The sequence below is a fragment of the Eleutherodactylus coqui genome, chromosome 2, assembly GCF_035609145.1.
Source record: "Eleutherodactylus coqui strain aEleCoq1 chromosome 2, aEleCoq1.hap1, whole genome shotgun sequence".
Taxonomy (NCBI): Eukaryota; Metazoa; Chordata; class Amphibia; order Anura; family Eleutherodactylidae; genus Eleutherodactylus; species Eleutherodactylus coqui.
The window spans coordinates 175,971,141-175,987,090 of NC_089838.1; the positions used below are offsets into that span (position 1 = coordinate 175,971,141).

Here is a 15,950-nt window from a genome sequence, read left to right on the forward strand (position 1 = left end):
AATCTAGTAATAAGGCTTTTATGCAGATATGTTTCATGTTAAAGTATGGATACATTTATATTTAGGACATCCTGTAGATGGTGGTGGACACCCCCTGGACAATTGTCCTCTCTAGTTAAACTATAATGAGGCCCTTTGGAGAAAAGAACATTACAAGGAATGTCATACAAGCCAACCATTTGCCATTATATTAAAATGTGTACAAAGAATAATCAGTCACAAATTGGTCATAAACCTACCATTCACATTAGAAGGATTTGTCAGACAAACCTTAATGTGGAAACAGTCTCAATAAATATGATTGTATGTAATGAGAAAGCATTCAGTATAGAGCAGCCCAGAATGTCATATAAAAACCACAATACAAGCATTTGTAAAGTTGTAGATTGTATTCAGAAGGCCAGAAATAAAACTGTGCCATGTGGGAGGGCACATTCCACCTCATAGTTCTCTATTCTTAACTGTGACAACCCACAGATTGACACAATAAAAGTACTGTTTTGAAACAAAGTCACATCCAGCAATTCTATAGAATGTTTTGATATTACACAATATATGTATTTATCAACATGAAGTAAATGTCTAAACATGAGTGCAGTTATATATAAAGACGAGGCAGCATTTTCAAAGTGTTACTATATTCCGCAATAAGATTCTGGCAATGCTTTGGTTAGAACTTTGGTCATTTATTTATTAATTTGGTTAGAAATTTGGTAATTTATTTGCGATTTCTGGGAAAAAACAAACCTGCTTCTTCTCTTGGAAACATAAAAGATTGATCATTGAAGAAGATCATATGATCCATCTAAAATACCCTAACTGACAACCCCTTAGACAATCCCTTCAACAGTTGGAAGATTATGCAATAATTACATTATAGTTGAAGATTATTCCATTTATCATAAATATGAACTCATTGTGTTTTACCACATCAAAACATTTAGAAGAGTTTTTCTGAGACTTAAAAAAAATACAGGCGCAAAGTAAAGAAAAATGCATACTCGCCTACTCCAGAGGCTCCCCGTCCAACACTGATGCATCAGTCGATGTAGCGAGCGATCATGTGCCATTTATTTTGCACATGATTGCTCAGCCAATCATAGGCTTCAGCAATGATTCTTCCATGGCTAAATCTTGTGATTGGCTGAGCGATCACGTGTAGAATGAACCGTACATGACCGCCTGCTAGCATCTTCCAGGTTCCAAGCAAAAGGGGTCATTGACCCAGCATTAGAAGAGGAGTTGCTGGAGTAGGTGAGTATGTGTTTTTTCTTTATTTTGCACCATTTTAAGCCTGTAAAGTTTCTTTAATGTTCTGGAAAAGACCGTTAAAGAATTTTTAAAATTCTAATTGCGTGGCTGGTACCATTTAGATTGAGCAATAAACGCAACCTTGTTGCACCCAGAACATGTCACTTTACCCATATAAGGCTCCATTTACATTTCCGTTTATTTTAATTTCTTATGGAATAGAAAAACAAAAAAATGGCATGCTATGTCTGTCAAAAGACAGAAGCCAGTGGCGCCTTGAAGGAACTCATTTTGCTTCGTCCACTAAATACTCCAGAAAAATAATGTAGCACGCAGTGTTGTTTGTTTCCAGTAAAATGACAGAAATCATGGCAATAACTGGATGGCACCCATTATAGTTAATGGGTCCCATCAGATGTTGCTGTTTTCCGTTATTTGATATTTGATGGACATGCCATGCTGCTTTTTGATTCTTCTGTTCTATGATGGAACAAAGAAATAGAAATTCCAAGCAGAAATGTGAACAGAGCCTGAGATTGTAGGTGAGTAGAAAAGCCACGGAAAGGTTTAGAGTCAGAATAATTAATTTATTTTAACATTTATGCCATATATACATAAATAATATTTATGTATATATGGCATAAATGTTAAAATAAATTAATATTCATAACATCTACCTGCACATATGCAACACATGTCATTGCTGTTTAAAGAGGACCTGCTAAGTTGTAGAAGTGTTTTGTTCTTTATTTTTGGATTTTGTTTGTCCAGGAAGAAGCAATAAGAGCTATTTGTGAAGGATGTCCAGCACTTCTTTATCTTAATTTATCTCATACTGATATAACCAATACCACAATAAGAGTCATGTCAAGGTAAGCTTTCTTACTTCACACCAGCATGCCTAACCTGTGGCTCTTATGCCTCCTGCATGTACCCAGCTATTGGTAGCTGTAAATATTATTGGGTGCTTGTGGCACTAGAGTGATCATAACATTAGTACAACTTGTTACCAGATTAAAACCATATCACTAGCAGTTAATACTATAGTAAAAGCCATATCACTTGGTCATATCCTTATTAAAATTGTTACATTTTCATATTCAGTTTAACTGAACTTTTGTATTTAACCCTTTCCAATCCACTGTCTGACGTCTAAAGACATTCTGATTGAAGGCTGTACAGCTCCGATGTCAGAAGACGTCCGGCAGGGTATTCTTACTGTAGATTACTGGCCGCTCTGTTGTTGGTGGGCCTCTCCAGCATGTCTCACACCGCAGTACTGGCTCTAGCCAGCAGATGGCGCCATTGTATAATGTCTGAAAGAGAAAGCCCCTAGGAAACCCTTAATCCAAAATTGGATTGCAAAGGGTTAAAAGTGTCTTATGACCTACAGAAGGTTGGAGACTGCTACACACTATAAATGTTGTTCATATTACTTTGTTTACCTGCTGAAACCAATGCTAAAATAGCAAAGTATGAGAAGTTGAAATAAGACTCTGTTACGGCATGGAATATGTTTGTTTGACGGATGCCTCTGCATTGAGAAGTAGAAGAAAATATGCTTTTCAAAACATTTAAAATAGGCCACCCGACCCATTATATGCCAAGCACATTTATGGAGTATATGTCAGGAGCATTGTACCAAATATAGTGGAAACACAGTCTAAATTCAGCAGTGCAGCATTTACATCCTCCATGTTAAAGTTTGAACTGTGCATAACTATTCAGTCGGGAGGGGTATCATCACTCCATAGGGAGAGCACCAAGAAGGTGAGTGAGAAGGCTGCAAAAACCCCAAAACAACTGTCTATGTATAGATTCCATCTTGATTTTCAATTCCCAATCATTGCTCTACAGACCTGCATAAAGGGTCAAGCATTGATTTGAAGGAATGCTGCCATCCAATAGGTGGCACTGCGGAGGTATTGTTCCATCTTCCTTATTTGCATTTAAAGGGGTTTTCCATGAAAATACTATTGATGACCTATCCTTAGGATAGGTCATCAGTTGATCAGTCGGGGTCCGGCTCTTGGCAGCATGTTGTAGGGGCCACAATAACAGAGGTCAGAGTGGAAGCCTCTGCGCCGACCTCCTGTAGCGGCCGACGCTTGTAACTGCAGGCACGGCTCTCATTGAAATCAAAGGAGCTGTGCCTGCAGTTACGAGCTCCGACCACTGCATGTGGGAGCGGCAGACCCCGTCCGATCAACTATTGATGACCTATCCTAAGAATAAGTCATCTATCGATTAATATAACCCAAATGTATTTTGCTATTGTAATGACTTCAACCTAATGTGGAACTCTGCTGCATAAGGAAAGAGTTAAATCACAGTGTCATATATATATATATATATTGCTTGTGCTCATGGATGAATCTCCAGCCCTGCCCCCCACGCTGAAACTTCTACAACAAAGGAATTCATTCAGCCTGAGCACATGTTGATAAGACTTGCCACATACACAGAAACTGCTTAAGGTTGCCTGCATAGAGGGCAGAGTCCATGTTACATCCTGGCTAGTAGGAGGTGGGCAGAGAGGTGGGGGCTTCTATATGATCCGACAAATGAGAATCCTATATGTTACTGATGTAACCTGTTGCACGCCCATTAAAGGGCGGTTGTCATGTGTTATAATAAAAGGCCTGAGCCTCTACACATGGTAGAGACTCTCCCAGTTTTTAGACCAGCATTTGTGTCTGATTCTGGTTCAATGATGTGTGCACACGATACTCAATTCGGAAAGCGACAAAATACCCCAAAGCCTGCTGGAGAAATCATATTCCAGAACAGTGGCGTCCCTGGGTGGGCGAGTGGATCTGTGAGGTCACAGCCTGGAACGTACAGAGATCGGCAGATGGCACGCAGAACTCAGGGGCCCGAAAATCTACAGAACACGGTAAGATTGCTTTATCTACCTGTGTCAAAGCTGGGTTCTGACTGCTTTTCTGCCTGTTCCTGAGCCAGACTGGACCTTCACTGAAAGACAGGTAATAACTCTAGTTCTGTCCACTCGGAAAAATCACCACGTTACCTGTCTAGGGGTATTTTGTACGCTGTGTATGCTGTTATGTCTGAGACGGTTAAAAATTGTTTATGCAAGACCAAGAGATAAATTCTGTGAGGGTTAATGTGTCGGGAGGGCGGACTCGGCTGTTTAAGTCTGAGGGAACACGCCAGTGACACGTGCTCCTAGGTAAAACTAGTGTGAGGTTAGGAAGATTTATGATACGTATACTTACCATATGATTGAGCGTGTTATGTTCTCATATGTGGAAAGGTATTTACGGGTGAATATAGCCGTGGTGTGACGGCTGATTTCTCCAGAATATTATTGAGGTTTTGGTCATTGAAAATAATCATCAGTCTCTGTGTATAGCTAAATGTCCTGTCTAGATCGTGTACAAGGAGTGCTCTTGGGGATTACTAGTATACGGTGGGCTGTTATAAAGGTAGATGAGATATATACCTTGAGCCGTTGTGGGTATTCTCCAGTAATCCCGTCTGTCTGCTATTATAGAAGCAATGTGCAGTGTTGATTATTGGGGGAGGGGTGCTGGTAAGAGAGTGAACTGAAAGTTTTTTCAATTAACCCTTTCTGTTTACTTTGTCGTTCCCTGTGTAGAATTAATGTGCATTATAATTCTGAGTGGGAAAGAGGTTATATGGGAAGGATTTGAAGAAAGCAGATTTTACAAGAGAAACAGTATTGTGTGCAGAAACTTTGAATAGAATAGAATAAGCAGGTAGCATAGAGTTGAGCAAAGTGAGCAAGGACAAAGGCCATAGAGCTTGTGATTTGGTTACTGAACAATGGGAAAGGACCAGGAAAAGTTGCAGAAAGAAATGTTAGGTCATGGACAGATAAGATAGGCTGTAGAAAGTTTTCAGAAGATGAGCAGGAAGCCTAGCAGAAAGAAAGGTGTTTTTAGATTGCTAGGAGAAGGTATAACGTAGTCAAGAGATTGAAGAGGGGAAAGCATGTAGGGGGGTATGTGTATTGCTAATGAACAATGTAATGTCTTTGTGTTTACTGCAGCCCCTCCCTGTAATGGTGGCTGGCTTGCAATGTTTACAATCCAACATAGTGTGACTCTGCAGTAAATGTAGTGAGGCCTGCCCCCACCCTGAAGTTACTTCCCCCCCCCCCCCTCATGTGCTCACTTTCAGGGTGTGTGATGTTACTTCCGGTCCCTCCCCATCCGGGACAGGACCTGGCCCCGCCCCTTCCTCCTCCAGCGGCCATCTTGCCTCACCTGGAAGTGCTGCTGCTCAGCAGCCATTTTGCCTCACCTGGGAGTGCTGCTGCCCCTGGCCCCGCCCGTTCCTCCGGCAGCCATTTTGCCTCACTTGGGAGATTTGTAGCCCCGCCCCTTTCTGCCTCTGGCGGCCATTTTGCTGCATTTGGGAGGCCTATATTCCCCAATGCCACTGTATCCAGTGCTAACATCATGATTGTCTGAAGTAAGGTTTTGTTTGACCGGACTTTGTTACGCTCCAAGATGTGGCCACTTTGGATGTGTGATAAGTTCAGGGAAACAAACCTTTGTGGAGATGCAGCTTGGGACATAGTAGATGACTAAGCTGGTTTATAGTGTATGGAAGATTGGAGTTGATGCATGGGGGGCAGAGGCCGGGAATACATGACAGGGGACGCTCTCTCATGTTCCCAGGGGCTCTGTTTTCCACTGCCCGCTTCTCCAATGCATACTCAGACCGATGATGTTATGGAAGGCTCCTACAGATGGAATAATTTCCCTATAGTCACCCAGCAAACTTTTTCATGCAATTTGGTGAAGTAATTTTACTTTTTATGTGAAGAAAGAGGGACTGAATTGCCCAGAGTAGGATGTTAATTCATCCGTATTCTTTAGTTTTTTTTAAGTCTTTTGTATATTCTAGTGTCAGTCTACACTGAAGCTATAATTATATTCCGACAGGAGAGTAAAAGCTAAACGCTGGCCATACCCTGAAATACTATTACACTGGGTGACGTTAAATTTGAATCGTGTGGCGCCCCCTTGTGTTAAAAAATGCTAACTGCAACCTGAAAGGAAAAAAGAAAATTTTTTGTAAGGAGATTTTCGCTCAGACTTCGCTGCATACAATGTCACCTTGACCTACAAAGTGCTTGTTTTTGTGCCTCTTGGTTTACTAGTTTGAACGCAATGACTCTTTTTTCCATTGAGTATTGCGGTTCAAAAGGGGGGAGGCATAGGTGATCTGGGTCATAGATGATCTAGGTGTTGTAGATCAGCTATTGGGTTTGAAAAAAAATTAAAATAAATGGAATAAGATAACAAGATTCTGAGCCATGTGAAATAGAACATCAGCACGATTATTTAGTACTAATTCAGTAAGAAACTGCAGGTATGCAAACAGTTATCAGAACCTCTGTTGATAATGCATATGTTGAGCTTTTTGCAGATGGTATCAGGGTGAGGACTGATGACTCCACATCGGATATGCAGTGGTCACACAACAAGATGTCCTAGAAGCAGAAGCTCTGCCTCCGCATGTCACAGTACAATAAGCGGAATTGGAGGCCCTCACTGAGGCGTGTAGAGTGGCGAGAGGTAAGACCGGCAATCCTTTACACTGACTCCTGGTATGCATTTGGCACAGCTCATGATTACGGCCCAATATGGAAGGCCAGACAGTTTTTTTACCTTAGCAGGACAACCAATTGAGTATGGTGCAGCGGTGCAGAGTCGCATGGAGGCCCTGCTTCTACCTGACAAAGTTGAGAGTTCGCACCGATTCCTACACTGGAGAGGCGAGAGACGACACCCTCGCTGACAGCGCAGCAAAGGCAGCGGCCCTCAAGCCGTGGAAGAAAGAAGAAAGGTACTGACAGCATGAGTCAGTGGCAAAAAACTTTGGACATTGACAAAAATTTGGACTTTGATATGCTAAAGACTTTTACAGTTACCAGCCAGCAAGGAAGGAAAGAATAAATGGACTAATATGGGAGCAGCAGAAACAGGACAGCGTGTGGTGACCAGTCAACAGCACTTGCCCACCACAGTTCCTGTATCCCATGATGGCCCAGCTGATGGACGGAAAGACCCACCTAGTAAAGCAGTAATGACGACGACGCTTGAAAGAGGTTGGGCGACTTCTAGATTCTCTGTAGCTGCTGCATCATTTGTCCGGTTTAGCATGATCTATGCCATAGGTGAGTCAGGGCAGAAGTAAATTTGCCACATCACACTTGCCGGGACCACTCTACCCATTTCAGGGATTGCAAATTGACTACGTTCAGCTCCCACTTGTTGGGAAGTATGACTACGTGCTTGTTGTTGTTGATGTCTTTGCAGGTTGGAGGCCGACCCTGTTACCAAGGTAAACAAGTAGGTAATCGCAAAGAAGCTCATGAACGAGGTAAACTGTGAATATGGGGTACCAGAGGTGATTCAGAGTCAGACAGAGGTATAAACTTCGCAGGTGAATGTAACATGTCATGTCTGCTCTGGGTGTATCCCAGGCCTTTCACACACTCTACCATCTTTAGTGTAGTGGAAAGGTGGAGAGACGTAGTGGCACGCTAAAAGTAAGATACTTAAAAATGACGCCACTTTGGAAAGACTGTCATCCAATAGCCTTATACAGTGTTAGATATGAACCCAGGGGGGATTATACATTATCTCCCTATGAGATTGTTTGGGCTAGCCCCAAGGCTAGGTCGTTACTATCCTCAGTGGTTACAATTACAATCTGATGTGTTGACTGAGTATGTGATTTCCGTTGTTAAAGAACTAACCAAAGCCTATGCACAGGTGTTCTCTTCCAGACTCAGAGGCAGACACTGGGACACATATCTTGCAGCCTGGGGATTGGGTGTGCGTCAAGAAGTTCCTCAGGAAGCACCCTCCTGAGCCCCGATTTGATGGCCCCTACCAGGTGCTTCTGACTACTGCCACAGCTGTGAAACTAGCCGAAAGACTTACATGGATCCATGCTTCATACTGTAAGAAAGCTTCAGATCCGGGAGACCAGTCTTAAGTTGTGCCAAAGACATTACTCTGGTTAGGGCTAGTAAGAGAGGAGGGTGGCAACTGGAATCCTTAGTCGGAAGAATATGGGGGTATGGTTACCTTCTAGTATAACTCGTCCAATGCTCAAGTAGCCGCATATTCCTTCGACTATTGTACTGTGGTCCCGTGTCTAGGCGCAAGATCCCACCGCAGGCCAGATTTAGCTCAGTCCAGCTGGTTATATGACTTACATACCCGGGGAATACAATATGTTTGCGCCACTGATAACGTCTGGGGAGAAGACTGCCGTTATTGGGGATTAGTGGGATGGAACACAGGAACAGACTAGTCCTATAAACCGCGAAGTGCCTTAAATAAGAAAGATAGGAGCGGGAAATCCCTAATTAGTCGTATAACCCTCCTTGAAAATAATAAGGACAGCAGGTATTGGAAGGCTGAACTTAGTATGTTGCTTGGTTTTAATGCGGTTTTTACATTAACCATGGGAGATCCAAGCCCGGGGGACGGGGAGACTTATAGTCTGGGGACATACCGGTACGGGAGGACAGATCCCTTAGGGAAGTTTAAAATAAGGGATATGGTAGATGCAGCCGAATGGAAGCCTTCACTTAGTCCCGTGCCCATAATTAACCCCCTCCGCCGTAAGATAAAGACCTTGACGAACATGATGATCATAGCCGACCCTACCTTTTGAGGACACCTTGACAGTAGCGACTGGCTACTCTGACCAGAATCTCTGGTTGGAGTTGATGAGGTACAATGCTAACAGGAGCAACAAGTCTAACTGTTGCGTGTGCGGTAGTGCCCGACCACACTCGGGGATGGTCCCCCTAAATCTCCCTGTAGATGCTGAAGAGTGGTTTATTAGTCTCTTCACGAACATTTCCGCTAATTACACTGTCCGTGAGAAATGGAAGAAGGAATACTCTATAACTACTTAAGTGTTTTGCACCGGAGAGAGTATTACTGACTACCCTGGAAACTACACCTGCCAGGCAAATAGGCAGGGTGGAGGGAGATTTTTGGGGAACTCACCAACGGGTATTGCTCCTCCTACAGTATGATAGGAGGGGAATAGATGCAGAATCAGGTCCAGTCCTTAGGAGACGTTTACTGGCTTTGTGGAGACATGAGGTAGAGGACCCGCCTGGAGGGTAATTGGACAGGGGAGTGTGCCTTAGTAAAGCCCTTATGCTCCTCCACATCCTGTCAGACACCAACGTTTCCCTTGTTTGAAAAAGATGAAGAGCCAGTTCCGATAATGCCAAACACATACGCTATCAAAGAAAAAGGAGAAATGTACTAGTACTGCGCCTGCCCCGATCTCCTAAGATGGATTGTCAGTGGAATTCCCATTTGCCTAGGGATAGTGCAGAAGACCTTAGGTTCCGGCGAGGGCACACCCTGTGTGGTGTTAACTTGTACAGATAGAGGGTATGGATGCCCGGAAATGAGCCCAGGGAATCCATGGCCTCCCTCTGAGGTGAGGTAGGGATCCCCCCCCTCCTAGGAGTAGGGACTTACGGGCAGTGGGAAAACCCTGACGCAATGGTGAGGCGACTTGGACGTGTTCACCATTAGGACTATCTCCAGGAGGGACTTTGGTGTGGGTGAAGATTAGGGAGTCCCACGCCGTGCGTACCTGTGCACGCTACTAGTATTGTAACATTATGCTAGAGCGAGAAGAGAGACCCCTGGTGGTAGCTTTGATCTACACGTGTACATTGACGTCATAGGATAGCCAAGGGGGGTACCTGACAAGTTTTAAAAATTAGAGACCAAGTTAAAACTAGATTCGAGTCCATTTTCCTGATCATTATGGTAAATAAACGTTGACTGGATTAATTATGTTTATTATAATTAGCAGTGGTTTATAACTTATACTAGAGACGCCTTATAGGGACTAGTCGACCAATAGGACCTACCTCGACTATTGACTTTTTTAAAAATAGAGTGACCTCAGATATGACTTTAGCTAAAAAGGGGAGTGTCTGTAAGATGATAGGGGAGACTTGTTGTACCTACATCTCAGACGACACGTGACCCGCGGGTAAAGACGCAGTTGCCATTAAGAAGCTGACCGCACTAACTAAAAAGAGCTAACTTTTGGGACCAGCACTCGCCATGGATGAGCGGGTGGTAAAGGATCCTGGCACAGACGGGCGTCGCTGTTGTATGTGAACTGATGGTTACCTTTTCTGTTCTAGTCTGCTGTGTTATCCCCTGTGTCAGAGAGACCTGTGAAACTGATGCTGGAAAAGCCGCTCCCACCATGAGTTTGCTGGATGCATCCCCAGAAGGAGTGGACGAGTCCTACACCCCCTTGAAGACCCTAAAACGAACCTTCAACGCGCTCCGGTTATAGGCTCATGCGCAGAAGACTGTGAAAATTAGATAGAGAATTAGAGGATAGACATTTTAAGGGGGGATTGTGATAGACATGATGATTATTTATAAAATGTCTATCGATTAATATAACCCAAATGTATTTTGCTATTGTAATGACTTCAACCTAATGTGGAACTCTGCTGCATAAGGAAAGAGTTAAATCACAGTGTCATATATATATATATATATTGCTTGTGCTCATGGATGAATCTCCAGCCCTGCCCCCCACGCTGAAACTTCTACAACAAAGGAATTCATTCAGCCTGAGCACATGTTGATAAGACTTGCCACATACACAGAAACTGCTTAAGGTTGCCTGCATAGAGGGCAGAGTCCATGTTACATCCTGGCTAGTAGGAGGTGGGCAGAGAGGTGGGGGCTTCTATATGATCCGACAAATGAGAATCCTATATGTTACTGATGTAACCTGTTGCACGCCCATTAAAGGGCGGTTGTCATGTGTTATAATAAAAGGCCTGAGCCTCTACACATGGTAGAGACTCTCCCAGTTTTTAGACCAGCATTTGTGTCTGATTCTGGTTCAATGATGTGTGCACACGATACTCAATTCGGAAAGCGACAAAATACCCCAAAGCCTGCTGGAGAAATCATATTCCAGAACAGTATTTCCATGGAAAACCCCTTTAACTGTTCAGTGAATTGGTTCTGGTGTCATCCCTGAGGTTACTCAACCGGAAACTCCATTTTTTATTATATGACTTATTTCATAACAAACTGTATGAAAAATGCACAAAACATCCTTGTTCTTATACAAATACAAAATCTTTCCTGTGTCTACATTACTGGTAATAACACCAACTTTGAATGTCTTACTACAGGCCATTCAGACTTAAAATAAACATTAATATATAAATGTTCCAAATGCACAGCAGCCTGCAATGATGTTTTATAGGTACAGTTTGCCAAAAATAGCATTAATTTCTACTGAACAGGATATATATCATGGCAATTAAAGAGGCAAGCCATGCTCATGAAAACTTTCAGTAAAAAAGCCTTCATGTTCCCAATGCATAATAGATTGTATGTTTTCTATTAAAAAGGGATATTCTCACCTTAGACATTTATGGCATATCCACAGAACATCTGAAACCTACACCTATCCCTACATATAGGCAGAAAATGAGTGCAGAGCTGGCTGTGTATGTGTGTTTTTCTCTCCATTCACTTCTATGGGAGTTACAGAAACAGCCAAATGTGCACCCATGCACCCATCTCTGCAATCTCTCCCCTGGTGACGCTGCTGTATCCAGGTGGAGAAAAAAAAAGAGATGGCCACACATGTCTGCAGCTTTCTCCTTGCATTTCTATGGGAGTCTCTGAAAGAACCAAGCAGTGGAGTCACTTCTCCACTCATTCTCTGCTGGTGGCTGCCTCACCAGGTGCCGCAGGGGATCCTTGATTTGAAGACAGGTGTGGGATTTAGAGGTGGGACCTGCATATATCAAGCATCTATGGCATATTCTTTACATATGCTATTAAAAGGGCTGTGCCAAGTTATAAAGTTATTCCCTATATACAAGATAGAGGATAACTATATGATGGTGGCGGTCCAACCACTGGGATTCCCCTCTGATCCTAAGAATGTGGGTCCCATAGTCTCCCACATAAAGGGAGCAGAGGACACATGTGCAATGCATGCTACTGCTCCATTCATGTGTGGACCTTCAGGACCCCATTCTCAGGATCAGTGGGGGTCCTAGCGGTCAGTTCCCCACTGATCATAAAGTTATTCCCTATTCTGTGTATAAGGGATAACATACCTTGATACAACCCCTTTAATGTATATGGTGGGAATACACCTTTAAGTTCATATTGTATCCAATTCAATAAAAGTGAATTTCAATGGTTATATTTTGTACAAACAAACCAATTCGATATATCTTAATTAGTAATGTAGAATCTAGAACAGCAATGTGTTGGCAAGATCAATACTTTACTGTACACATCTGAAATATTTTCTTTCATTAAGAGATGGAGGAGTGTACATTGAAATCATATTGTGATGTACAGCTGCTCCGCATCACATCCTCCGTAAGGCTAAACAGTGAATTGCTGGTCACACAAATATGCTATAGTCAATCAATTATCTCTTACAATTCTAAACATTCAAAAAAACAACGGATTCTACTGGTTAGTAGCATACCTTGTGTAAATCAGTGATGTTCCTTTAAGGTTACATCCATGGTTATGTAGGTTGAGTCATTTAAGAAGTGAATTGAGGTGTATTGGCAGAGATTTGTTGCTAGAGGAAAGGCTTGGCTCCCCTGGCACAGAAGGAGCTTGTAAAGAAAACATAGTAGATCTTGTTTTTATGTAGTTATACAACTTGCCCCGGTATCCTCATTTGTGAATAGCCCTCCCTAGTAAACCTCCTCCTCCAATGATCATACTACATGGAATTGCAGCTGAAGATCATTTCTGCAAACCATTATATCTTTCAGTACACAAGAGGCTGGAAGTTTGGTGTGTCTGTCTTGAAATGTATTTCCAGCTCTTACTGTGAAGTATAAAAGAACTCCCACTACCCTGTGCAAAAAAAGAGTTGGTTGTAGCTATGAAATCTGCATTCCCAAAGTTAACTGCTTTCTCCTCCGGTAGTTTCTGCTTCTATCTGCATTGCCTTTTGGTAGATCATGTTAAATTCTAACCTTTTTCTTTGTTGTGTGGTCTTCCTATTAGATACTTGCTCAATCTGCAGTATCTCAGTGTAGCTTACAGCCGAAAGTTTACAGATAAGGGCTTACAGTACCTGGGATCTGGAAAAGGATGTCACAAGATCATCTACTTAGATATGTCCGGCTGCACTCAGGTTGGTCTTTTGGCTTTCTTTTCATGCACGCAAAAAGGGAATCCTTGGAGCGATGAAGGGTGTCTTGCTCTCATTGTGCATCCAAGTAATGCTGGTCCTTCAAGAAACTTGAGCGGTTTTAAATTACAAGTCTGCAGCTGCTTAGGCTCTCCTTAGGCACAGCACTATATGCACTGGCGGAATTCCAAGGTACTGTCGTGCTTATAAACAGCTAAGACTTACTGGGCAATGAAAAAAAAAGATCTAATCTTTTCTCCAAATCTTTTCCTTTGTTATAAATAGGCTTTCACATTGGCTTTTTTGAAGAACAAGGTTGAAAATATAATAAGAGAAACATAGTAAATTACATGAAAAATGCAAACAGTTTTCAGTTCCATAAACATTTCCCTTTCCAGTGAAAATGCTGTGTGTAACGAAAGGAGAAACCTTGAAGCCGTGCTGCAGCTTAGAAGGCTTGATACATTAGGTGTGAAATGAGCATCAAATCCTCTGTGGATGTAAAAGTGTCTTTTGCATTTTGTTAATAGAAATCTCGTCTGATGCTTTGTGGACAGACCTATGTTTGCCATTCGTTTCTTTCTAGAACTGAAAATGCTTATTTTATATGGTTACTTTTAACCCTTTCCAATCCACTGTCTGACATCTGAAGACATTCTGATTGAAGGCTGTACAGCTCCGATGTCGGAAGACGTCCGGCAGGGTATTCTTAGTGTATATTAAAGGGGTTGTCCCGCGCCGAAACGGGTTTTTTTTTTTTCAACCCCCCCCCCCCCCCCCCCCCCGTTCGGCGCGCGAGACAACCCCGATGCAGGGACTGAAAAAAAAAAATGCACAGCGCTTACCTGAATCCCCGCGCTCCGGTGACTTCTATACTAACCGGTTGAAGATGGCCGCCGGGATCCTCTACCTCCGTGGACCACAGCTCTTCTGTGCGGTCCATTGCCGATTCCAGCCTCCTGATTGGCTGGAATCGGCACGTGACGGGGCGGAGCTACACGGAGCCCCATTGAGAAGACAAGAAGACCCGGACTGCGCAAGCGCGTCTAATTTGGCCATTTGACCATTTTAGACGGCGAAAATTAGACGGCAACCATGGAGACGAGGACGCCAGCAGCGGAGCAGGTAAGTGAAAAACTTTTTATAACTTCTGTATAGCTCATAATTAATGCACAATGTACATTACAAAGTGCATTATTATGGCCATACAGAAGTGTATAGACCCACTTGCTGCCGCGGGACAACCCCTTTAATGGCTGCTCTGTTGTTGGAGGGCATCTCCAGCATGCCCCATACCGCAGTACTGGCTCTAGCCAGCAGACGGCGCCATTGTATAATGGCAGAAAGAGAGAGCCCCCTAGAAAACCCTGAATACAAAATTGGATTGCAAAGGGTTAATAAATATATAGATATAAGTGAATGAATGCAAAACTTATGTTCACTGTTGCATTTGGCTTTTCGTTTTTCTCTTTTGTCATGGTAGCAGGAAAATGTCATGGGATCCATCATATGACAGAAATGAACAGCTGAAGAATAGTGGGGTCCTTTCAGGTTCTATCATGCACTCTGGCATTCTCTTGGACAAAGTAGCCAGTATGGTAGTTGTATTTGTGTGACATTAAACTCCACTTGATAAATCCTGCATTTGCTGTATTAAAGGGGCTATCCCACGAAAATCATTTATTTCCTATCCACAGGATAGGTGCTTAATGATTAATCGCTCATGGCCCAACAGCTTTGACCCGACCCGGATCATGAGAACGGTGCCCCCCGAGTGTGCTGGGTGCATGGAGCAGTGGTGCACATGCTTAACCACTGCTCCACTTATCATCTGCGGAGCTAGCCTAGTGCGGTGCTCGGCTAGCTCTGTCAACCCCATAGAAGTGAATGGAGCAATCAAACACATTAGGCAGTTGACTTTTCACATGCAAATATGATCACATGTGAATCAAGGACAACACTGTTGCTGTGGTAGAAGCAGTTGCACCAGGTCCCTGGCCTTTCAGATGGTCCAAAGGCCCCTCTATCTCACAAGTAGACACCAGAATTATAAATGATGCATAGTAACATCACAAATTTTGCACTAGTGCTTAGGAGTGTTAAGTTACACCCTGTAGAGCAGTTTATTGTAAATATCCGTTATGTGGGGTTATCCCATGTTTAATTCAAAGCAGACATTTCTTCATTTTTATTGTGGTTTCTGCTCCTAAAAATCTGCTGCGAGTGCTTTAATGTGTGCTCCCTTTTTGTTATATTACGCTACATTAAGTAAATCTGCTTTATTTCAATTTGCCCAGCAATTTAGTTCTTTAGATGTAGACACATGGCATTAATAAGCTAATGGGAGTGAATGCTGAATCATTCCATATACTTGCATCTATATAATTAGTGTCACAGAGTAATTAAGTTATATAGTAGAATGCTTTTAATATGCATTTAGAATACTGTCACTTACTAACAATGAACATTATCTGTACAGGCCTATTTAC

The 15,950-nt window shown here is 42.8% G+C and overlaps 2 protein-coding genes across 7 annotated transcripts in view; one reads left to right on the top strand and one right to left on the bottom strand.

The window, feature by feature from the left end:
• LRRC17 (leucine rich repeat containing 17) overlaps positions 1-13,615 on the bottom strand; it is a 59,144-nt gene extending 45,529 nt beyond the window's left edge. Inside the window, exon 1 of one of the 4 annotated variants that reach the window (XM_066591988.1) lies at positions 13,405-13,615. The gene's annotated coding sequence lies outside the window, so the exon portion shown is untranslated. Of the gene's footprint in view, positions 1-12,798; positions 12,955-13,404 lie in introns of those variants that run through there. The other 3 variants (XM_066591987.1, XM_066591985.1, XM_066591986.1) reach the window with 3 other exon arrangements.
• Positions 1-15,950, top strand: part of FBXL13 (F-box and leucine rich repeat protein 13) — a 159,693-nt gene that overhangs the window by 87,592 nt on the left and 56,151 nt on the right. For all 3 annotated transcript variants that reach the window (XM_066591982.1, XM_066591984.1, XM_066591983.1), the window contains exons 11-12: positions 2,023-2,123; positions 13,335-13,464. In XM_066591982.1, the coding sequence (XP_066448079.1) occupies positions 2,023-2,123; positions 13,335-13,464 (231 nt within the window). The remainder of the gene's footprint in view (positions 1-2,022; positions 2,124-13,334; positions 13,465-15,950) is intronic.